This window comes from Physella acuta, unplaced genomic scaffold (assembly GCF_028476545.2).
Source record: "Physella acuta isolate Inbredline_101_S28 unplaced genomic scaffold, ASM2847654v3 ptg001375l, whole genome shotgun sequence".
Lineage (NCBI taxonomy): Eukaryota > Metazoa > Mollusca > Gastropoda > Physidae > Physella > Physella acuta.
In genome coordinates this window covers 21,914-47,500 of record NW_026732890.1, presented here as the reverse complement: position 1 = coordinate 47,500, position 25,587 = coordinate 21,914, and the positions used below count along the sequence as shown (strand labels likewise).

The 25,587-nt window shown below is 35.5% G+C and overlaps 1 protein-coding gene across 1 annotated transcript in view; it reads left to right on the top strand.

Annotated features, from left to right (window-relative positions):
- LOC131927128 (uncharacterized) overlaps positions 1-17,662 on the top strand; it is a 37,892-nt gene extending 20,230 nt beyond the window's left edge. The window contains exons 5-21 of the mRNA XM_059282795.1: positions 3,767-3,969; positions 4,173-4,245; positions 5,434-5,630; positions 6,546-6,623; positions 6,994-7,149; positions 7,903-8,060; positions 8,739-8,912; positions 9,569-9,707; positions 10,187-10,303; positions 11,620-11,671; positions 12,225-12,377; positions 13,256-13,414; positions 14,155-14,277; positions 14,724-14,801; positions 15,943-16,137; positions 16,931-17,056; positions 17,475-17,662. Of these exons, the coding sequence (XP_059138778.1) occupies positions 3,767-3,969; positions 4,173-4,245; positions 5,434-5,630; positions 6,546-6,623; positions 6,994-7,149; positions 7,903-8,060; positions 8,739-8,912; positions 9,569-9,707; positions 10,187-10,303; positions 11,620-11,671; positions 12,225-12,377; positions 13,256-13,414; positions 14,155-14,277; positions 14,724-14,801; positions 15,943-16,137; positions 16,931-17,056; positions 17,475-17,662 (2,369 nt within the window). The remainder of the gene's footprint in view (positions 1-3,766; positions 3,970-4,172; positions 4,246-5,433; positions 5,631-6,545; positions 6,624-6,993; positions 7,150-7,902; positions 8,061-8,738; positions 8,913-9,568; positions 9,708-10,186; positions 10,304-11,619; positions 11,672-12,224; positions 12,378-13,255; positions 13,415-14,154; positions 14,278-14,723; positions 14,802-15,942; positions 16,138-16,930; positions 17,057-17,474) is intronic.
- The last annotated feature ends 7,925 nt before the right edge of the window (positions 17,663-25,587 follow it).

Genomic DNA, 25,587 nt, shown 5'->3' with positions numbered 1-25,587 from the left:
AGTAATCTTGATTTAACAGGGTATTTTTTAAAATGTTTTGGTCATGCCTTTTTTGTGCATCTAAAGTGTTCTGTTAAGTTGATATGAAATTCTAATTTCCTGGATAAACAATAAGTTTACAGATTCGTGGATAACTTCTATTATGATTCTTGAAAATCATTAACAAGATTCATAGACCATGGGTGATACAATGCAGAGAATGTACTAACTTTTTACAATTTACCAACACTGAATTTTTTTTTAAACTTGACTATTTCAACTATATCTATACCAAATACAAAATGTGACACTATTACAAGAAAACCGTACCAATTAAATAATAAAGGGAATTTACTCCTGGTTACTATTATTGGTATTTAAAATGTTGGTTCTCTACCTTTATTTAATTGTATTTTCTTTAATTTTTTTTTATTTTTAATTTTTAATTTGTAAAACGCTGTTTTAAATTTTACAAAACTATTAAGAACTATCTTGTAAAAAGCATTTTGTAACATACAGCGAAAAGAATAAATACATTATATAAAGTTCTAAATGAATATAGAAAAGCTGAGGAAAAAGATATTAGATTTCCTTCTTTTCCAGAAAAAGGATTTTACTTTTTCAGTGCATAAAAAAGCATATTTTGGAATAATTTTTATTAGCTTTATTTTAAAAGCGGCGTATAATAAGTTTGATTTTTTTAAGTGTGTTAAATTTATCAGTTCTTTATGTGTTTGTGTGTTTGTTCAACCTCCTACTTCCCCCCTTAACTAGATATATTCCGTTTCCTAAACAATAACTTCTACTATTACTAAATAGTATACATAAATATTGCTTAATATTGATAAATATAGCTAAAACTTATCTCGAAAAAGTCTAATCAACACAAACAAAAAGAAATTCATGTTTAATTATGTCAAAAAACTGTCATTCAATTAAGTATATTTTTTTTTAATTTAATCTTTTATCAAAACAGATCGTTTAAAAAATATTCAAAGTATAAATGAATGCCCCCCCCCCCCCCCCCCCACCCTTTTTGAAATTATCCTCGCGGCAGATGGTTACATATCTAAATGCAATAATGTCAAAAATAAAAATTTCATTTATTCAAAAAGTGAAATTTTAAAATAGTGTGTGGCTGATGCAACGAGTACGTGAAAAAAAAATGTATAATCAAGTTTAAGCAACAACAACACATTTTTGGGACGGCTGTTGTTAGTGATTGTCTGAAACGTCCCCCTTCCCTTCACCCTATTCCGATGACGATAACCTCGGTACATCGAACTGTTATTAGAGATACCATAATTACATACAACTAGGTGTACCGCTATTCTTTTACAACGTGTAAGAAAATTTAACTTTGGGCTCCTGTAATTCTTTCAAAAAAAAAGAAAAAAAAAAACTATCATTAAAACTGATTGTTATTAACGAAAGAAAAATTTCTTCTCACTATACACCTTGGTGTTTAATAGCATGCACTAACTTTTTATATGTCTTCTATGTGGGTATAATTTATTACTAGTAGTAATACTACAGAAAAAAATTTCTAAGATAAGTTAGAGAAAAAGCTCTTTTTTTTTAAAGTATAGGAATGAAACACATACATAATAATACTTTGCAAAGGAATATCATTATTTTAACGTTGTGGCGTAGATACTTAATTAATTTTCTGCTCTAAAATTAAAGCCGCAGAATGACAGAGTCGGTGTAATAACACAGTGAACATTCACAATAGTTGTCTGTGTGATTATTTACGCAGAATTTTTTTTTGACGCGACAGGCACATGCACAAAACAACCACAATTTCAAACACAGGTAGCAATTAAGTTCTGCTTTTGGTACGTAAAAAAATAAATAAAAAACGATTGGACACAGCTAATTAACGACAAGTCTTTAAGTGTCAGACTGACCTAACGGAAAAATAGACAAAGCTTTTAATTATTGAGAAATGCCAACCAATTTCTAACACTGATCTATGCGAAAGTCAAAGCTAGACGTTCGGTAGTTTTGTTTTATGGTTGGCCCCTGTGACTGTAGATTATGTTTTAAGGAAGTCACATACGGCTTCTGATTTTAGTTGATGATATTACAAACACTGTTTAAAAAAAAAGATAAGAGAGTTAATTCAACAAGATGTTACAGAGTTATTGGACTTCACTTGTTCTTCTTGTGTTTGTATACCTGGTGATTGGTTGTTTCTCATTAACAGGTAAAACTGTTTTTAAAACAGGTTAGGCTGTTGTTGTTGTTTTTTAAAAGTAAGGCTGTTTTTAAAACAGGAGCGGCTGATTTTAAACGTGTAATGCTGTTTGTTAACAGGTAAGTGTATTTTTATACAGGTAAGGATGTTTGATGTAAAGGTAAGAAAACTTTAAAACAGGTACGGCTGTTGTTTTTTTTTTAATAAGAAAGTGCTGTTTTTAACAAGTAATGCTGTTTTTGTAACTGGTAAGATTGACACTTATCTCGCTAGTCTCTTTGAATTCTGTAAAAGAATAAACCGGGAGTGATCTCCCCTAAACTTTCTCGAATATTCTTATATAAAATAACAGGGGATGGGAACTCGGGCTATAGACATGATTTTTAATCCATTTTAAATACTTAAAGTTTTAAAAATAGAATAAAATCTCGTAGACAAATTAATTGCACACCAAGTGAACGCCAAAAAAAAAAGCGCATAATAGTGCGCAATACTATTAGTACTTTTAAAATTTACATTAGTTTTTTTAGAAATCGGAAGTAGCGTAAAGTACTACTTCCAGTCAACGGAAATTACTCAAAATTTAACAGAAGGTAGAGAATTAGATCTTTTACTTACATCTGAAATTTCATTTATCTATCTGAAATAGTACTCAAGTTATAGGCTTTTGAAAAATTCAAAGTAGGAAAAGTACCACTTCCGGTTATCGGAAATCGCTCAAAAGTTGATACGGATCTAGGATTTTGATAAAATACTAATATATGAAATTTCATCCACCTAGCTGTAACGGCATTCAAGTTATCGTGTTTACACACGGACAGACACACAGACACACACACAGACATACGGACAAGATTGCAAAATTATGTTTTTCCGTATCAGTGAGGTGTAAAACGTCGAGATTTGTAAAAATCTCGATTTTTTTTTTTGCACGATTACAATACTTTCTCTATACTTCGTATATACGAGAAAGTAAAAATTGTTACAAATGAGATTTAAAAGATGACGTGGAGAGTATATGTTGAAAATAATCCAATATTATCTTTTGGTGTCTACACCAACTGTTTAAGAGAGATTTTTCTGCCAGTATCGTATGTTATGGTTAAGGTCGTAGTCAGGGTAAAGTTCTGGAATGACTTCAAGTTAAGAAAACGGTTATTACAATAGCAGTAGTAGCAAAAAGGTTTGACGTAGACTAAAATTTTAGGGCCGATTCTGGCAGGAAAAAGATACGCAAACGCAATGGAGAGAAATTACCGCCTTCCTTCGTCGCGAAGTTTTCGATGGTACTGCGCATGCGTGTTTTTACAAACAAAACGCAGAACCCTAACCCTATCCCTAACCCTAACCCAATCCCTATCCCTATCCCTAACTCTTACCCTAACCCTAGCGCCGCTATTAAGGTCACTGCGCATGCGCAAAACTATTGAGTTTCGTATCTTCTTCCGAAAAATCTGTTTCCAAGTAGTCACTTCGAATTTTAAAAGACGTATTGACTTGTAAAAGTAAAATTAATGTTTACGAAGCACCGTAATTCCTGGTCCATACTGGTGTTACATGTCCACACCTCTTGTATCCATTCCGCAGTTAAGGTGAAGTATATCCACCACAAGATGTCCAATACAACTCTCCCTAATGAGGTCAACTTGACCGTCGTCACGGTTGAGGGCCAGTTTACCTTGAATTTAAAACCTGACCTTGACATTGACTACGACATTCCCGTAGTGACCATCAACGTGGATAAGAACGGGACAATCACCACCAACCAGGAGCATGTTATAGACATACAGGTACATTTATTTATATAATGTAAGGAGTCTCGTCATTTTCAGCACAACTAGTAAAAATGCCCGTAGTGCAAAAAAAAAAAACGGATTCTAGAATCAGTAATTGTCAAATAGTAATGTTTTTTGGTAATGTGAATGTAAAACATGTAAAGTAAATTTCATATTGCTATATTGTATTTTATAATATTTGCTTTATTTTTACTCAGTCGACAGCGTATTATCAGGATTCAGCATTCATCGCGGTCGTACAAGTCACTAAAACAACAGAGCCTAACAATGGTTTCCTTATGGTAAGTTCTTTTTACACATATAGCTATAATTCCGTCTTATTGAGGGGGTAGGTGCTCGTTTATCCTCATCATCACTAAGGACTAGACACACCATCACAAAATGTTTATACACTGAGGTCAGAAAGACAATATACCAACTCCGCTTCATCTGCCATTGTGGTCTAAGGCGGGGGGGGGGGGATATTCTACACTATTATATTTAACAAATCAATATTCTTTAATATTAACCAATATATATATATATATATATATATATATATATATATATATATATATATATATATATATATATATATATATATATATATATATATATATATATATATATATATAATTTGGTCATATGATAGGAAGGAAATGTTAACATCAATGGGGTGAGATACACATTTTCTGGAACTAACCGTAAAAAACGACATACGACAGAGGCGTGGGAGAGTGAGGAAGGGACATACAACCTGGTCAGACATCCGGAGCAACTGAAGTGGACATTTAACCACGACATGGTTCTGGAAGGTAGTATACAATAGACATGGTAGAATGGAAATGGCTGGTAGAGTGGAGAAAAACACGGTTCTGAGAAATCGGATAAATAGACGTTTCAACAAGTTGTATACAAAAAGATAAGGTTTTATAGAAAGTAGATTGCGAAGATGTGGTTCTAACAGATAAAGGAAAATAGAGGGATATCTGTGATAACATTTCCACAATAACGAAGTCTCGTTTATTAAAAAAGGGTCCTAAATTGCTTGTTATTTACTAAATACAGATAGTTAAAGTCCTACCTTAGCCCTAACCCCATTTTCTGACAATAACACTTAATCTGAGAATACAATACTGCTACTAACCCAATTAGCGATGGAGTGGTCGAATGGTAGAGCATTTGGTTACTAACCCGAAGGTTTCGAGTTCGAATCTCGGTTCAGACTTGTGACTGTAGTACGTCCATGAGTACACCCAGCTCTGATGGGTACCTGACTCACATCGGGGAAAGTAAAGGCGGTTAGGCACAACGCTTACTACACCCTCCCCTTATATGCCAAGGTAATGGCACATATAAACTCTACTTTGTCTTCCTTATGGAATTTCATCTAATAATAGACCATCTGATCTGAAATAGTTATAACTTCTTTTATCAAATAATGAATTTTTACTTTGTTTTCATCGCCGATCTTGTAAGGCCCAGAGCTGGAAACAAACGTCAACGAGTCGCATTCGAGCCTTCACAACATCGACAAGAGAAGCATCAACGTGTACTTCATCGACGTCGTCGTCTTCGTTGACTACTCGGCTTACGAGAGGTTTCTCAACGCTAAGGGCAACAAGACCAGCGCAATCAGAGAACTGTTTGCTTACTACGCCTTCTACTTCCATGATGTAAGTAGTTTCAGATACTGGCTGAACGAACTTCGAAGCGTTTGTAAGAATGATTTGATCGAGTAGTAGGGGACGGCGTGGTCGAGTTGGTAAATCTTATGGTTGCTAAACCGAAAAGTCTCGAGTCGATTCCGAAACTGGCTGAACGAGCTCAGAGTTCGTCTAAGTGCCTGTATGAATTATTTGGTCGAGTAGTTGGGGAACAGCGTGGTCGAGTCGGTAAAGCTCATGGTTGCTAAACTGAGAAGTCTCGAATTCGAACCTTAGGGCAATTAGGCTCGTCACCTGTGGACAGCAACTCTTCTAGGAAAGAAAACTCCAAAAATCAAACAACTGCCACAGTATATTTTGTTCTTGGTTGGACAAAGGCTATGGAAGCCAATCCAAAAAGACAAACAGGCTGAAAAGTCGGAGTTAATGGCCTGTATGGCGCTTAACAGGTTGTCAAGTAATACTTAATTGTGTTGGAATGAACACTGTCCAGAACGATGAAGAAAAAAAAATCGAGTTCAGCTCTTGAGTGAGGTACCTGGACTTGCGACCTCTAACAACCCTTATATCTGAACAGCTGGACAGGCGTCAGGCTGAGGAACAAGGACAGCTGTAACTATAGGGCTGGTAAGTAGGTCACCATGGCTCATGCAGGTTTTATTGAGCCGTAGAACTGGCTGATGACCTACTTACCAGCCCTATAGAGGCTCTGATAGCGAATGAGCTCAACTTTATATGCCAGTATTAACGGACAAGTTTTTTAAAGCTGTTTTTTTAGGGGGGGGGGGAGCTCATATCAGTATATTGATTGTATCTGTCTAATCCAGTAAATGCTGTGTATCTGTCTAATCTGGTATTTGATGTGTATCCATGTAATCCAGTATCTGCTGTGTATTTATCTATTTAATCTGTGTCTTCTACCAGGTCGACAGCTTGTACAAGGAGATGAATATCCCTGAGTTTATCATCCGCATAAATGTCATCAAAATAGTTGTTGCTGAGGTAAAAGGAAATATATATATATATATATATATATATATATATATATATATATATATATATATATATATATATATATATATATACTGAGAGAGAGAGGGAGAGAGAGAGAGAAAAGCACATCTTACTCTACAAACAGCTCAGTTTTGTACGAATACTAGTCGGTAGAATAACACACATTCACATTTCTAGTTCTCATTCTCCAACAATTTCCCTCCCCTACTCTACTCTTTGCATCCCTCCCTCTTATTTTTACAAGACTGAATTTCGGCTTCCCATCATCCGTTGCACGTCAAATCATCTCACACAAAAAAAAACACGTATCAACTACTCTAGAACGTCCTGTGATCCAACTTTAATCCTCTATCTCCAGACACCAGAGGCGGCGCCTTTCTCTGAAGACAACCGCATCCGTCGTGTCCACGGCATTAGAGACCAAGTCTCCACAGATCTGCTGCTCAAAGACTTCAGGGGTTACGTCTACGGGAAGTACAACCAGACGATTGGGGAACACGACCACGTCATGTTGGTGACTGGGTCGGTAGTTTTTTTTTTTTTACTTTTGTTTCGTCTCTTTTTTTTTTTAAATTTTTTATAATATTTTTTATGCAAAATTTAAAAAAAAATTATGTAACAGTTCCGATACTTTATTTTTTTAGTCGATATGGATTCTTAATTTTAGAAAACAATACAAAGAATCGGCACTTAGAATAGCTTTTATTTTATTTCATATAAAAATTCGATTTACTTTAGTAATTAGAAAAACAAAGATTAACGAATGAAATACGATCCTCATTGTATTTTTTTTCATCTTGATCATCAGTATAAAATATGAAGCAGAGAAACGCATTCTAAGGCTTTCATTGAAGGTTTAGACAGCTTAGAGTGAGGTTCTCAATGACAATGTATCCACACCTAAATTGTTTCATCCCTAAATTTGAAGCCTAATCTTACACATGCGTAGATTTACTTAGTTTAATATTTACCTATGGAAGCAGAATAGTTAATATGAAATCCACATCTCAGCTTTAAACTGTTGAGTTTTTTGTATCATAGATTGGACATGTTGGCTTCGGAAATGAATGTCACCACCGATGATATGGGTAAGCAGTTTGCCTACTGTGTACACATATGTGTAGGGCCTACTCAGTTCATTCATTTTCTGTTCCTTTTCACATACAATATCCCAAAGCTCATTTTCAACCGCTTTGTTTTAAAATGTCCCTAACATTTTTAACTTATATCTTAAGTATCATACACAAAAATATATTTTGTTATAAAGAATGATTATTTTAAACACTACGTCATGCACGGTTATCACGTGACAGGGATCGCCTATGTGCAGAGTATGTGTCGTGACGTGGAGCTAAGTGTGTCGGTGCTAGAGGACTGGGGTGGACATCAGACCATCAGGGCGGCTGTCCATGAGCTTGGACACAGGTCAGTTGTTGAAGGTTTTTCTGCTTCATTACATTGGGAATGCACATACGAATGAACATACTTATACACCATGCTTCCACCTCCATTTCCTACATTTACACCTATACATCCATACACCTACACAGAGGAGTAGCGATGGGGGGGGGCGGGGGGGGACATATGTTCACGGGCGCCGACCTTAGGGGGGCGCCAAATTGAAAGTTTGAGGGGGGGGGGTGTGCAAATGAAAAGTTCGAGGGGGGGTGCAAATCGAAAGTTTGAGGAGGGGGTGCAAATGAAAAGTTCGAGGGGCGGGGGCGTAAATCGAAAGTTTGTCCCCGGGCGCCGGGAGGGGTCGCTACGCCTCTGCACCTACACCTACATTTACACATCAGAAAATCAGCATACAACAAACATTAAAATAACAAATAGTAAAACCTTACATGTACACGTTCACTTACACGTCCACCTACTCTAAAGTAAAGTTTCCCTTTCAACCCTGACGGTCTATGGGGCAAGTGAAGTAGAGTTCACTTGTTTCTGCATATGAAATTCGGCATATGAAGAGATAGTGTGCTCAGCACTTTGCCCAGCCGCCTTTACTCGAACTCGAGACTTTCTGGTAAGCAGTCCAGCTCTCTACCGCTAGACCACTCCGTCCCGCCACCTAATCTACTTACATTAAATCTTTCACTCCAGCCTGTCTGCGCGGCACGACAAAGACGTCAAAGGTTGCCTAGCAACCGACAACTACATCATGACCCCCGTCCTGTCGCTGGTGGACAGCATGAAGTTTGGAACCAACCCCTGGCGGTTCTCAAGTTGTTCCATCAAAGAGATCAAGTCTTACATCGACGCCTTGCTACAAACTGAGTCAGTCCTTGTGTCTTTAGTTAGATATAAAGATTTTTTAACTTTATAGACTAGGGTTCTCAAGTTTCATTGGTTAATGAAAAAAGAGGGTACTTGAAACTTCCTTTGGGCAAATTAAAAATTTCAGAGAGGCGCACACTCATTAATGTGTATGTTCTATATATATTACATACGTTTTTCTATATAGTCTAGAGAGACCATTGTAGAGCATTTGGTGTTGAGCTCTCTATTGCTACTTTAAGTCAGTGCTGTTGTAGTTCTTCACTAGTAGCACCAGGATACATCCAACAGACAAGAGTCGGCAAAGAATGCCTAACAAACAAATATTTATAATCCATCAGAGACGGCAAAGAATGCCTAACAACCAAATATTTATAATCCATCAGAGTCGGCAAAGAATGCCTAACAACCAAATATTTATAATCCATCAGAGTCGGCAAAGAATGCCTAACAACCAAATATTTATAATCCATCAGAGTCGGCAAAGAATGCCTAACAACCAAATATTTATAATCCATTAGAGTCGGCAAAGAATGCCTAACAACCAAATATTTATAATCCATTAGAGTCGGCAAAGAATGCCTAACAACTAAATATTTATAATCCATTAGAGTTGGCAAAGAATGCCTAACAAACAAACTTTTATAATCCATCAGAGTCGGCAAAGAATGTCTAACAAACAAACTTCCCTCCAAACACAAAATGCCTGACGTCAGCCACCTTCTGTTGGGACAAATCCTTCCATTAGAGACCCAGTGCAAAGTCCTGTACGGGAACGATTCCTTCTTCTGTAGTGTAAGTTTTTATTCGGTCTGTGATGTCCTACAGCTAGGTTTTAAGAAAAGTTGAAATTGTGCAGTTTTTTTTATTAATGTTAGTTTGTGGAATATAAAAAAACGTTATTTATTTATTTTTTTTCAACACAATTTACATTTTTTTTAAAATTGTATAAATTTAAATGTAAATTTTTGGCAATATTATTTATTTTTTTTCTTTTACGCTTTTTAAAAATAATGACTAAGATTGAGAATAGTTTGGAGTTGAGGTTTTGACAAGGACAAATTTAGACAAGATAAATACTCGGGTTTGGTCTTGGGTTAGAGATTATAGCTGTGAAGTAAAATGGATTACCTATGTAACATCAGTACAGATGGGTGGATGTGGCTAAGAGGTTTTGCTAACCATCAAGTAATCCCCCTCCCCCCTGTTCAACTGCTGCTAGGTGTGTGTGGCTAACAGACAAGTAACTCCTCCCTCTTTTCACCTGCTGGTAGGTGCTGTACGACGACAACGAGGCTGTGTGTAAGTTCATCTACTGCTCCAACCCACAGCGACCAGAGAGCTGCTACAGGAACGAGGTGGCCACTGGGACCACGTGTGGCAATAAGAAGGTAACATATGGTCGTGTGGTAATACGAAGGTAACATATGGTCGTGTGGCAAAAAGAAGGTAACATATGGTCGTGTGGTAATAAGAAGGTAACATATGGTCGTGTGGTAATAAGAAGGTAACATATGGTCGTGTGGCAAAAAGAAGGTAACATATGATCGTCTGGTAATAAGAAGGTAACATATGGTCGTGTGGTAATAAGAAGGTAACAAGCAGTCGTGTGGCAAAAAGAAGGTAACATATGGTCGTGTGGTAATAAGAAGGTAACATATGATCGTGTGGTAATAAGAAGGTAACATATGGTCGTGTGGCAAAAAGAAGATAACATATGATCGTGTGGTAATAAGAAGGTAACATATGATCGTGTGGTAATAAGAAGGTAACATATGATCGTGTGGTAATAAGAAGGTAACATATGGTCGTGTGGCAAAAAGAAGATAACATATGGTCGTGTGGCAAAAAGAAGGTAACATATGGTCGTGTGGTAATAAGAAGGTAACAAACAGTCGTGTGGCAATAAAAAGGTAACATATGGTCGTGTGGTAATCAGAAGGTAACATATGGTCGTGTGGTAATAAGAAGGTAACATATGATCGTCTGGTAATAAGAAGGTAACATATGACCGTGTGGCAAAAAGAAGGTAACATAAAGACGTATGGCTATAAGAAGGTAGCACAATATATTGTGGCTTAAAGTCGGGTATGATACAGTATCTTCGTACTGTATAACGTACGCTGCTAATTCTAAACCCACAAGTTCGGATCAAAAGTCCACCCTGCTCTAATAGGTACCTGACTAACGTTTAGGAAAGTAAAGGCGGCTGGGAATACTGCTGACCACACTATCTTTCCATATGCCGAGGTGACAGAAACAGATGAACTCTGTTTCATCAGATGAACTCTGTTTCATCTGCCCTCGTGGACCGCCAGATTCAAAATTGTTAGTTTACAAAGTCGTTACAGAAAATGTGATTAATTAGAACAAACTGAAAAGGGTGTTTCCAAAAGATTAAATGTATACATTTTTTTAAAATGTGTTTTATCTAAGCTCAAATTCCAAGAAAAAAAAATATTTAAAAACAATTTTTTTTTTAGAAAATACAATTATGTAGACCTACCATGATTAACATGTTACTGTAAAGCGTAGTAGGCTATTGTGTTATAAACCGAAGTATCCCAATTCTCAAATATATAACAATATAATAGTTTGTAAAATGAATACAAAATGTGTTGTCTTTTTAGATCTATGCGGGTCTGTTTATTTATTTGTTTGTTTTTTCGCCTTTTGTTTACTTCCATGTGATCAAATGATGTTTCAGGTGTGCTTATACGGACAGTGCGTCTATCACCCTAAGGCCCCAACTGCTGATGGTAACTCACACTAACTTCACCTTATTCTACTGACTGTTGTAATTTATAGTAAGAAAAACTTACAGTAATGTAATCAAAACGTGATGTTGCTGTGATGTAAACAGAAATGTGATAGTAATGTAAAGTAAACTTGACGGTAGGCGTAGGCAAGGTTGGGGGGGGGGGGGGGGTTATAACCCCTCTCATGGACCCCGACCCCTATATATATATATATATATATATATATATATATATATATATATATATATATATATATATATATATATATATACAGTCATATATATATATAGATATATATATACATATATATATAGTCATATTCATAGTCATATATATAGTCATATATATATATATATATATATATATATATATATATATATATATATATATATGTGTATATTTATTTATTTATTTATTTATTTATTTATTTATTTATTTATTTATTTATACATATATACATTTTGAACCCCTCCCACGACCAATTCCTGGCTACGCCACTGGATAGTACTGTACCGTATACATGACACTATATTTCCGCTATGTCCGCCCCCAGAGGACTGTTTATTCGGCGAGCAACAACTGGAATTCACAGAACACCGGATGTCATGCAAGGAGTACGCGGCCTCCAAGAAAATGTTGTGTTACGACAGGTCGTTCGCCAGGAGTTGCTGCATCACCTGCAGACAGCTAGCCACTGGACCACCAGGTACCACGGGGCTGGGCTGTGACGGTTTCAATCGGCGTGGTCGAGTCGGTACAGTTTATGGTTGCTGAACCGAAAAGTCTCGAGTTCGAACACTCGGGCAGATGAGGCTCGTTAAATGGAGACAGCCACCCATCTAGGAGAGACAACTCCGAAATCAAACAACTGATGTCTTGTAGTTTCTTCTTGGTTGGACAAAGGCTATGGAAGAAAATCCCCCCCCCCCCCAAAAAAAAAGCAGGCTGAAATCGGAGTCAGTGGCATCAATGGCGCATAACCAGTTGACCCGTATAATTGTGTTGGAGGGATACCTTCCAAAACTAAAATTAAAAACGAAGGAGAAGATAAAGAAAGACAACACGATACAACGCACTGTTAATAAAGGCTTACTTTATTTTTTCCTGTTTCGATACACTACCCAGTACTGTCCTATTCGCTTTTTTCCCCTTAGACTTGTATAGCATACATGTTGCAAGTGTCGACGCGTTATTACAGCGCGTTTACACTTGCGATATGTATACTATACAAGTCTATAAAAAAACTCGCAGCTATTCATGGTCCTTGTGGAAAAAATGTTTTTATATAACATTAACTTTTCGCAAGGTTTTTAGGAAACAAAAAAACAGTAATATTCATAATTTTAATTATTGAAAGGGGTAAAATAAGTATTTTGTTGCAAAAAATATATTTATTGTTTTCATTATTTATGGTGTAAAAACAAAGCATTTTCTTGGCAAAAAAAATTAAGTGTTTTAATATTTCTGATGTAAAAAAAAAGGATTTTCTTGCAAAATAAATAATAATAACTTACGAAGTTTCTTGTAAAATAAATAATTATGACGCACGAAAGGCAAAACTAATCAGGTTTGTGAACTAACTAGGGTGTGAGTATGGCGACAAGAAGATTGGCTGCTCGGCCTTCTACTGTCTTTATGGAGGAAAGTACCTAGACGACTGTTGTAAGACGTGTAACAGCACGGTCAAAGCAACTACCCGCTCGACCACTGAAGTTACGGAAGTCAAGAGTACCTCAATTACAGGTATGAAGTTTGTCGGTATTCTTTACTCACATACAGGCACGCACATATATATATATATATATATATATATATATATATATATATATATATATATATATATATATATACACATAGAGAAACACATTCAGAAGCAAGCATACACACAGACATTCAAACACACACTTACGCTTACACAATTACATACAGTCATTCAAATACATATCAGCTCACAGACGTATACACAGACATTTAAACACTCACACACCCATACACACTCGAACACACATATAAGCAAACTCAAAAGCAATTACACGTGTAATACGTATATACATAACATACGCATGAGTTACACATTTAAAAGTCAATATCACAACACGCACACATCGAACACATTAATATGTAAACAACACATGCTCAAGCACAAAAATAAAACAATAAAACCTAAACATATAAAATATATATCTTCGATATTAATGCACACACATACACCCATACTCAAACATATAGCAAACTCACAAAACATACCTACGCATACAAACTCACAGACACACAGACACACAGACACACACACATATATATATACATATATATATATATATATATATATATGTGTGTGTGTGTGTGTGTGTATATATATATATATATATATATATATATATATATATATATATATATATATATATATATATATATATATATATATATATATATATATATATATATAGTTCCAAAAAAATTACCTGACTGCTATTCTCCCACAGCCTGTGCAGACAACCACACTTTCTGCAGGGACAAGGTTCGAATCTCACCAAATCTCTGTTACAACAGCACGATGCTACACTTCTGCTGTGTGACCTGTTCACATTTCCACACAGGAGAACCAGGTAACGCTTGTAGAAAGTATGGCACCGACTGTTGAAAGCAATTTTTATCAATGCGAGAGTCGTGTTTTTCTATGAAATGTTTTTTTTTTGTAATAGATGTGGTTACATTTTAAATGAGCGTTAAAATCTTAAACTTTTAGAATACCATTTAGACCCGACTGTTTAAGGGGCAGATGAAGTAGTGTTCATCAGTTTCTTTAAACTTTTAGCGAGTGTGTGATATACACACAGCGAAAAATACTTTATTTAAGTCATTTTAAGGAACGTACTAAACACTCGAGTTGGGTACCCATTATAGCTGAGTGGACTGATTTCAAGCCACAAATACCCAGCTGATTTCCTATCTTTTCAAAAGATTAGATTTCTCCCAATCCAGCAGAAATGTTAAAAAACTGACCATGTGTTTAAACAGTACAAAAACTTGACCATGTGTTTAAACACCACAGGTTGTGAGTACGGTGACAAGGTGTTAGGGTGTATGGACCAGTTCTGTGAGTTCCAGAAAGGACTGTCCAGGGACTGTTGTAAGACATGCAACACCAGCGGTCTAGTGACGTCACCTACCACCAGTAACATGACGTTATCCCACCAATCAACCTCGATCAGATACACAGACGTCATGACGACACACCTATACAGTAATGTTTGGTTTCACGTCCTTAATTTTTCTTCCAATTTATGATAGTGTTGACAGAAAATGAAAGATACTATTAAAAGTCCGACATATGTAATCAGTTAATTTAGAGAAACCAAGACTTATTAAATCGGGCTTGGTTAAATAAAATGATCAAGTTAAACTTACTGCAGCTAAAGTAGGCCCTATATAAGAAGTGACAATGAAATGCATATAAGTAACGTTTCCCTTTCAAACCAAACGGTCTATGGGGCAAGTGAAGTAGAGTTCACTTGTTTCTGTGACCTCGGCATATGAAGAGATAGTGTGGTCAGCACAATGTCCAGCCGCCTTTACTTTCCCTAACGTGAGGTACCCATCAGAGTAGGGTGGGCTCAGGGACGGTCTACTGACTTGAACCCCGATTCGACCTTGAGACTTACGGGTTAGCAGTCCAACTCTCTACCGCTAGACCACTCCGTCCCTCGAAATGCATAATAATATGATAATTTAAACAATAAAACACAAAATTATAGGTATTTGAATAGCTGCTTTATTGCTTAGAGAAAAATTTCAAACTCGACCATACAGGAACGCGGGGGTTGGGGGGGGGGCATCATTTTAGTTAACATATATATATATATATATATATATATATATATATATATATATATATATATATATATATATATATATATACATATATATATATATATATATATATATATATATATATATATATATATATATACATATATATATATATATATATACATATATATATATATATATATATATATATATATATATATATATATATATATATATATATATATATATATATATATATATATATATATATATATAAAGTAAACCTACGGTGATCATCAAAGTATCACCAGCCCTTGTTACTGCGACAGATGTCATATTCAATCACATGTTGATCAACCAATCAAACAAAAACAAAATTGAAACTTTTTTAGTAATGGTATTAGTTACACAGAAATGTAAACATAATTGAAACTTTAGCCCTATGTTTTTTCTATCGAAAGCTGAGGCAACTCAACCCCCGGTCCTGTCAACCCATCAACCACCGACTCCGTCCACCGTTGACCCCGCGGGTCAGTCAACCTTTCAACCCGCGGGTCAGCCAACCCTTCAACCCCCGGCCATAGAGACATCAGTGTCGTCACTTTATCCTGACCAGACCGCTAGACATCCTGATGTTAAGGCTTCTCAACCAGAAGGTAAAGGGTTAACATAAGATATTTGTGTATTCAGTAACATTGGAAGATAGTAAGGGCATAATACATTTGTAAACATACATATGTGGATGTGTACCTTTGTGCAAATGTGGGGGTCTGGGTATATCTATATATGCGTGTCTATATGCGACAGCTACATATGTTGTTTTCTAAAAAATACTTTGATTGGGTTGTAATTATAGGCAGTGGCGTAGCGAGGTCGGGTGTCACCCGGTGCGGCACTTAATGGTGTCACCATCCCAGAGGGATAGCGACCCTTCCCTTTCGATTTGCACCTCTTAAAAGACTATTTAACACTCGAATTAATCACTTAATTAAGTGGAATTATCATTTTTCTCTATATAATTTGCTATTTTTTTGCCTTTGTGTCACCCCCCCCTAAATGGTGTCACCCGGTGCCGTCCGCACCCCCCCCCCCACGCTACGCCTCTGATTATAGGCCCTACACCTGGTTTAAATTACTTGAATCGTATATTCTATTTGACTTACTTGTTTCCTTATTTGCAGTACCAATTCATTTGTTTGACTTGAAGTAAAAAAAAATATCTATGCAAAAACATCTGATTTTCCTAAAACACCGTTTAATAAAGTCGCCAAAAAAAATACCAACTTAATGACTTTATCTAACCCTTGATAAAATTTTATTTTTAAATCACCCGGATTTTTTAAATTATATTTGAATATGTCATAGTTAACAAACTATAAACACGTTAAGCGAACCCAGTTATTATAGCGTCCACAGTTGGCTCATCACGTAGTGCTTTATCATCCCCAGGCGCATGTGTGGATAAAGGTGACAGCTGCCTAGCAAGGGTTCGAATCTCGCCGAGTGTGTGCTACAACAGCACTGTACGTCACACCTGTTGCCGCTCCTGTGCCCAGGTTGTCACTGGCAACCCAGGTATGTCAAACCAATCACATTTATCCATGTTTAACTAGTATGCGGATATCGTGTATACATATGTATCGTATATATATATATATATATATATATATATATATATATATATATATATATATATATATATAATAAACTATATATTTGTGTATTTAAATATTCATTTGTATAGGCCTAGTGTGCATTTTATTTTTATATGTATGCGAAGATCATTTATATGTGTATATGGTAAGTGTATAATATTAAATAAATATGTAATAAATGATACCTGTGCATATATTTATATATATATATATATATATATATATATATATATATATATATATATATATATATATATATATATATATATATATATATATAAACATATATATATATACAACATGTATATGTTATGTATGTATGTCCACATTTTCCCCAGGTTGTGAGTACGGCGATCATGTGCCAGAAGTCTGCACGCTCTTGACGTCCTGTGCTGGTCTGTCAGACGTCTGCTGTGCCACATGTTCGTCCGGCTCGCGTCAACACCCCGGCTTGCTGACCTGCGTAGTTTACCTGGCCATGCTGTCCGTTGCTGCCCTGCTGTCCGTTGCTGTCCTGCTACGTTGATTTTTTTTTTCAGAATTTTTGTTTTTCCAGAGCATTTTTTTTTTATTTTTTTAACGCTATAACAACATTGTCTTAGATTTTTACATTAGAACTATAAAACTATAAAATATTTGTTTCACTAAAGTCTACTAAATACTTTCGTTACTAACTTGGTTTGAATTATTGAAGTTTTAAAATTATAAATAAATTGTACTTTTAACTATAATTTTGTGTCTTTTGATTAGTGAAAAATAATGTGTGCATATTCTAAGTTCTGAAAGTATTCGGAATACGATATGTATATATATATATATATATATATATATATATATATATATATATATATATATATATATATATATATATATATATATGCATATATATATTGGGTGTGTGTGTTTGAATGTGTGTGCGTATATTAATATATAGTGAGGTCATCTCGCTTAGTAAAGACCGAGTCCTATAATTGTTAAACTGATTCTAACACAATTCAACACGCCAACGGATAAGCCATAATTTAAGCTTAACTTAGTTTTAACGACTAATTCAAAAGCTCAGTCGTAAACTAACCATCCCTGATCACAACCATTAACCCTATTTCTTATCTTACACTAATTGTTTTTCTCTAATTTTTGTTTCTCTAATGCCTGAGATAGACGCTTCTAAATCTTAAATACTATGTAGGTGAGAGGGTCTAAAAAGTGGAAAAAAAATGTTCTTAGAAAAGGGGTCGGCATGCGGCTCTTTTGATGTCAAGATGCGGCTCTCCATCTCCTTGCACAAATATTAATAGTTTTATTATTTTATTTTCAAAACTCGCAAAAAAACATTATACTGTAAAGAAACACACAAGTTTAAACAGAAGAATAAAAACTCATCACAGAACAGTGCGAACATGTGCACTAGAAACTATAGCCGCTTAGGCACCAGGCCCAGCCCCACATCCGTGTTATGGCCAGCCCCGTGGCGACGGTTCCATGCTTGCCACTGCCCAAGTGTCGACTTTTTAGAATATCGTTAAAAAGGGCATGTTATTTTATTCAGAATGCATTTCCCCATCCGTCAGTAATCATTAATTTGACGTGAGTGATGTAGTTTTTTTAGTTATTAGCTTCCTATTGTTGAACCGGGTAGTGGACAATGGGGTACGAATTTACCCTGCGTTCAGTGGGGTGGAAGATAAGCCTGGCGAGAACCAAAGGACAGAAGTGACCGGTAATCAAACAAATATCCAAAACCAGTTGGTCGGATTTTATTAAGGCCTGCCTGGCTAATGGTAGACCGCTCCTGAGCCGGTGATGTCCGAAAAGAAAGAAAAAAAAAGTTAACTGCTTCTAAACTGGATTGGGATAGTCCTATATTTTTACTTTTTGTTTACTAATTTCATTTTTCTGGCGAAACTAGTGTAAGGGGCTGGGGAGTTATTTAATTATTATTTTATTACAAAAAGGTGAATGTCGCTTTTTGTGTTCCGTTGAGGATTGTTGTGGTTTTTAGTTAAGTAGTCTGCTATTATGGCGCTGATATGATTTTGATTTAAAATGGTTTATAGCCTAGTTACTTTGTCTTGTTTATATTTTGATGTTATTATTTATGCAAACTTTTTTTTGGAGTGTGGCTCCACTTTGCTTTATGTCCTGAATGTTAGTTATTGTTGTATTAGGGACTATTGTGCGTAGTATTGGTTTTTTAGTTCGTGAATGTGGTGTGTGGACAGGGAGAGACATTCTGCTGGAATGTTGAGGCCTGTGTGTTGAAGAGTTTCTGGGTCACATTTATGTGGTGTATGGGCTGTAGTCCGAAATTGGGTGTTTTGTTCCGTTGAGTTCTGTTTTTGTTTTGTATGTCTTGAGTGTTTTGTTTTGTCTAGTTTTTTATATAACTTTTGGCTCCATATTTTTGTTAAATAAATTTTATTATATTGTTAAAGTTTTTTGTTCTTATTTAGACTAAGGTTAAGGATAAGATTTAACCACCGTGTGTTTCACCACGGTTGCACTGACCAAATTAGTTAGATAAACCTAGAAGGGTAGTAGAAATAGTTATCCCCCCTAGCAGGGCTTACACAAGTGTATGTTTTCATATGAATAAATATTATTTCATATTTAAAGCTATTTATTTAAAATAAATCAAATCTATGTACCTATTCCTAATCAAATAATAAAATATTGAAATTTAAAAAATGTTTGTGGCTCTTTAAAAACTGGGAAATTTTGTAAATTGTAATTTTTGGCTCTTCATTTTTTTTTTATTGCTTCAGACATGTAATTTACAGCGTCAGTTGTGTGTTCGCTTTAGTATTACAGTTTTTTATGTATTTATTTTTTTTATTATTTTTTTTTTTATAAACGGTAAAAATTTTAATGGGCTAGGGCCTACTTATTGAAACTAGAAATCGACTACATTATATTTGTTAGATTGAAATCTATACATATCGTATCTTGATTTAAATAAGGTTTTTAATTGACACAAATTATAACAGTACTATTTTGATCAAATATATATTTTAACATTTATTATAAAATTTAAATAATCATACTTATTACAATTAAAATAAAAAACAATTTACATTATTCTCCCAAAACTATTTAATTTTTCTGTATTATTGACGAATAAGGGAACATTGTTTTAGGTTATCTCTCTTGACAGTTTTTCAAGTAGTAAATAAAATGTAGTATCAAATATCTATTTCTAAGTTTGGAAACTACTGTAATGCTTTTTCAAGATAGAGAAAAATTTGAGGTTTGGGGGATAAAAATCGAAAGTTTGAGGGGGGGGTGCAAATCGAAAGTTTGAGGGGGGTGCAAATCGAAAATTGAAAGTTTGTCCCCGGGAAGGGTCGCTACGCCTCTGGGGGGGGGGGGGGGGGAACACCATTAAGTGCCGCACCGAGTGATACCCAACCTCGCTACGCCACTGGATTCTAGTATGTCGTATACGCTAATTAGTTCATGTAGACCTGATTCTAGTATGTCGCATAAGCTAATTAGTTCCGGTAGTTATAAGGTCACAGGACAAGTATGGGAGAACAAAACACAATAAATTTGTTTTTGTACTTTACTTGATCTTAATTAAAATGAATATAAGTATTAAAATCATTACATTCCGACTTAAAAGTGGTAGTTGCTAAGAGTTAAAAAAAATTGGTGTTTAAAAAATAGAATCATTGTTAGAGTTTTCCAAAACAAATATTTATTATTATCCTGATAAGTATTTATTATTATTATTATTATTCTGATAAATATTTATTATTATTATCCTGAGAAATACTTGTCCAATATATTACGAGTAAAGTAATAATATATAGCTTGTACAACGCTATACAAAGAAACTTTTTTAAAGATAATTTTGGTAACTAAACTCAGAAATAAATGATATTTCCAGTGGTGTACTGTAGTGTTAAAGACGCCAGAATTACCAAGGTCACGATATCTTGGCGTTTTCCACCCCCCCCCCCCCCACATTCTGTTTCCCAAGTAGAATGTATATAGAAAATATATACTTTTACCTTTTCCGACCGTCACCGAAAAATTTAGTCTACCCACCCCCCAAAGTTTCAATTGTCCCCCCCCCCTTTGTCCCCTCCCCCTCCCCCGGAGTCTGAAAGAAACACTATCTACCACTGTTTATGTTTCCTTTGTTATATTTACAACATTACATTTAGCAGCGAAAAAAATATATATGAGAGTTTAATCCCTGAACAAAAGGCTAAAAATAGAGTGTATAAAGATGGCGACAGAGAGTAAATGCCAGTGTGGACCTGGGGTTTGACCACTGGAACATGTGGCACAGCAGATTCCAGACCAACCATCGCATGTGGTCAGAAGATGGCATTTCTCGGGGATGAGGTCACCATATTCACATCCTGATGAAACAGACAACATATTAATTTAAATTAATTTCAAGTTCAATTTATTACATTTTATTGTTCAATTTCTCTGGAACGTCCCTGAGTCCACCCAGCTTTAATGGGAACCTCACTCACGTTAGGTCAACAAAGGCGGCTGGGCATAGTGCTGACCACACTATACCGTCATTAGCCGAGCTCTTTGAAACAGATGAACTCTACTTCATCTGCCCCATGTGTCATGGGCACTAACGGAAAATGATGATGGGTGATTGCTCAATTAACAATAACAAAACTTAACGCTGTTGGTCAAAATTAATTAGGAAAACTAAAAATGAGTTAATTAATTTTATAATAAACACATTGCTTGTGTACTGATGAGATGTAAACGAAACAATTATTAAATGTATGATTCTGTTAAGTGTAGTCTTTATAATAATGGTAATTAATTACAAATATAATTAAGTCTAAATAACTTTTGAGGGAACACTCATTCAGCACCGGTTAATATCCTAGTAGACAGAGGCGTAGCAAGGGGGTGGGGGGCGGGGGGGGGGGGGGGGGCGGAACGCACCGAGTGACGCCATTTAGGGGGGGGGGGGTGACACCAAGGCAAAAAATAGTAAAATATATAGAGAAAATTTTGAGGGGAGGTGCAAATCGAAAGTTCGAGGAGGGGGGGTGCAAATCGTAAGTTCGAAGTGTGGGTGCAAATCGAAAATTGAAAGTTTGTCCCCGGGAAGAGTCGCTACGCCTCTGGGGGTGACGACCATTAAGTTCCGCACCGGGTGACACCCGACCTCGCTACGCCACTGCTAGTAGAAATAAGCTCTTTGTAATATTTTACTGATAATAAACAAAGTTAATGAAGAGCATGTCCTCATACTGTAGAACTCCTCCTATTTTACCCCAACACATGTTAATATCTTAACAGGTATACGCACAGAGGAAGATGATACAGATAATAAATTAAGCTGACACAGTGCTGTGTCTATATAAAATAATATTACGGTAAGACACCTGATATTTTTACCTTTATTCCCTGTAATGACCTGGGAACAGGAGCGACAACACGACTGAAGAACTGAACTGTTGTAACACAAACTTGGGAGGATTCGAACTCGTCTCATGCAGTCTTTGTCTGGCACATCTTCACAGCCTGGTGGGAATGGTGAGACGCTAATTTTAATTAAATTCATTAACTAAACAACAGAATTAAAACCAATTGCAAGATGAAAACATCCAAATACTAAAAAAAAAACAAATTTTACAATTTGGATATTTTTGATTAGCTTATTTTTCTAAACACTGCAAAATAAATAAATAATAATAATAAAATTAAAAAAAAAAATCTATTATTTACAAACGTATTGTCTAATAAACATTTTTACATTAAAAATTAATTTTTTAAAAACATAAATTTTATTTAAAATTCTAAACTCAATTTGCGAATTATTAGTACGTTTATATTTAAATAATATGCATTTAATTTTATAATAATACATAAGTAAATGGGTTCATGTCTGACAAAACTGAATCGTAAAGTCATCGTTACCTTTGTGGAGCACACCTCCACCATTCCATCTAGGCGGCTGGGATTGTAAGAGTGTCGTCACACTTTCAACTGCCGGGTGTGAGTGGATGCTTGTGCTCTGCTGGGATGACCTGGTCGTGAGTACTTCAACGTCTGTGGCTGAACCACACGCAGCTGTTGATGACGTCATGAGACCTACGCTTGATGTGGTTGAGGGCGGTGCTGTATGTGCGGTTGTTGATGACGTGGTGGCGCGCGTGCTGTAGTTGCACGTGTGGCAGCAGTGCTCGTCTAGGTTGGTCCCGTACGTACACATGGGCTTGGTACACCCGAGCTGTTTGTCGCCATACTCACAACCTTCAAGTGCAAGAAACAAAAATCAACAAAACATTGTACATTAAATTTTGATAGAAGATTTTGGCATAACATTAACAGTGGTACCAGTTCGTGTAAACATGTCTATAAAAATAAACATCTAGCATTTTCTTTTACCTCACCTAAAGTTTAACTGAGAGCTAAACTATGTTTATTGACTTAAATCACGTAACACAACAGGAGTTTTTAAAACCATATCTAATATGGGTCCAATGGCATCGTTAGGTCGGGAGTCACCCGGTGCGGCACCTCATGGTGTCCCCCTACCCCCCCCCCCCCATTTTGGAAATTTAGCAGTTTGCATGTTTACGTCATGGTGTAACCCCCCCCCCACCTCCCTTGTCAGGATCGTCATTATGTAATTAAAATACTTTTTAACTCAAATTAACCATTCACTGGACTTGCAAAAATAATATTTATTCGTTAGATCTTGCTGTTTTTTTTTCTTGGTGTCACCCCCCCTCCCCCCGACTCTAAATGGTGTTACCCGGTGCGCCCCGTCCAATATACCCCACCCTGTAGGAGTATGACCTAAAAAAAAACAAATCTGCTTCTTAACAACAAACAAAATATTTAAGTTGATCTAAAAAATAAACGTACCTGGTATTCCTGTAAAAACAGTCTTGCAGGACGCACAACATTTTTTTATGAAGTAAGGTTTGTAGCACATGTTTTTGATGACGGATATCGTGTCGTTGCATTTGCCTTGTTCTGACACGCTAGGCAGATCTCCAAACAAGCAGCTCTCTGATAACACAAAAAAAATTGACATCATAATACATCTATTTTTAATGCTCCTGTATCTTGTTTGACTATCTAATTTAAGAACTCAAAGCCAAATGCAAAATAAAACAATATTAAATGGGTGTGATCTCCCCTAAATTTTTTAGTAACTTCTAGTAACAATAAGGGTTGGAATGGTACCTCCAATGCAATCGGACTATAGAACTATAAAATTTGAGACAAATGCGCGTTTTTAAAAAAAACACAAAGATGCGAAAAGTTCTTATAATATGCTGCTTTTGTATTTAAAAAGTGAGATATGAAATTATCAAATTTTTGTATTACAAAATTTGACATAAACCGTGGACCAGATTTTATAAATATTTATTAAATTTCGTCCACCTAACTCGTTATCAGCTTTTAAGAAACCGGACGTAGAGTAAATGCCACTTCCGGTTACCGGAAATCGCGCAAAAGCTTACAGAAAACTACGAATGGGCGATAATGCTTACGAAATTTTGTCAACATCACTTACCATGTTCACAGACAGACAGACAGACGGACAGACAAACACACACACACGCACATACAGAAACATACATACTAAATTGCACTAAAGTTTTCGACTCAGGAAGTGTAAAAAGTCGGGATTTGTCAAAATCTCGATTTCTTTTTTTGCACGCAACTTCCTCTATACTATGTACACGAGAAAATAAAAAAGATTATTTGTATTAAGATTGTGAATTCCTAAATTCTTCCTGATGTCTGTGTTAATTAAAGTCCTACCTACGTCCCGTGTCACCACTTACCGTCCGCTCTGGCAGCTAAAGGGTGATACACACAGTGGCCGGCTACACACATCTGTATAGAGAGATGGGAGGGTGGGGTGTGGGAGTTGGTGGATAAAGAGGCACTTAAAGCATAAGCTGGAATCTTCTCTATTTTGTTTTAACATTGTATTCGTTCTATCGTTTTAATAGAACTCAAAATTTACTCTTATCATATAAAAGTGTGTGAGTTTGTACCAGCGTATGTGTGTGTGTGTGTGTGTGTGTGTGTGTGTGTGTGTGTGTGTGTGTGTGTTCCTAAAATAAGTGTGAAAAGTTCATTTGATAACATTTTAAAGTGATTTGGTTTCATAACTTAACCAATGGCAAAATAATTTGTTTTAGAATTTTATATTACTTTCGATATTTTCGTACTTCTAAGATTTAAAAAAAAATGTGTAGAATACACCGTGAAGTATTTCAATGAATAAAATACAGGCGAAAACCGTGGTAAAAAAATTAGGGAGAATTTAAACTTTTAAACAAAATTAACCAACTGTAAATTTTATTTTTTAAAAAGTATAGTAAAAATACAAAATTTAACTTAATATTTTTTAGTATAGCAGTTTTACAGTAAAAATCTTCGAAGTAATTATATTATTTATCAATAGAGATTTTGAGGGAAAAAAATAGAATAGTT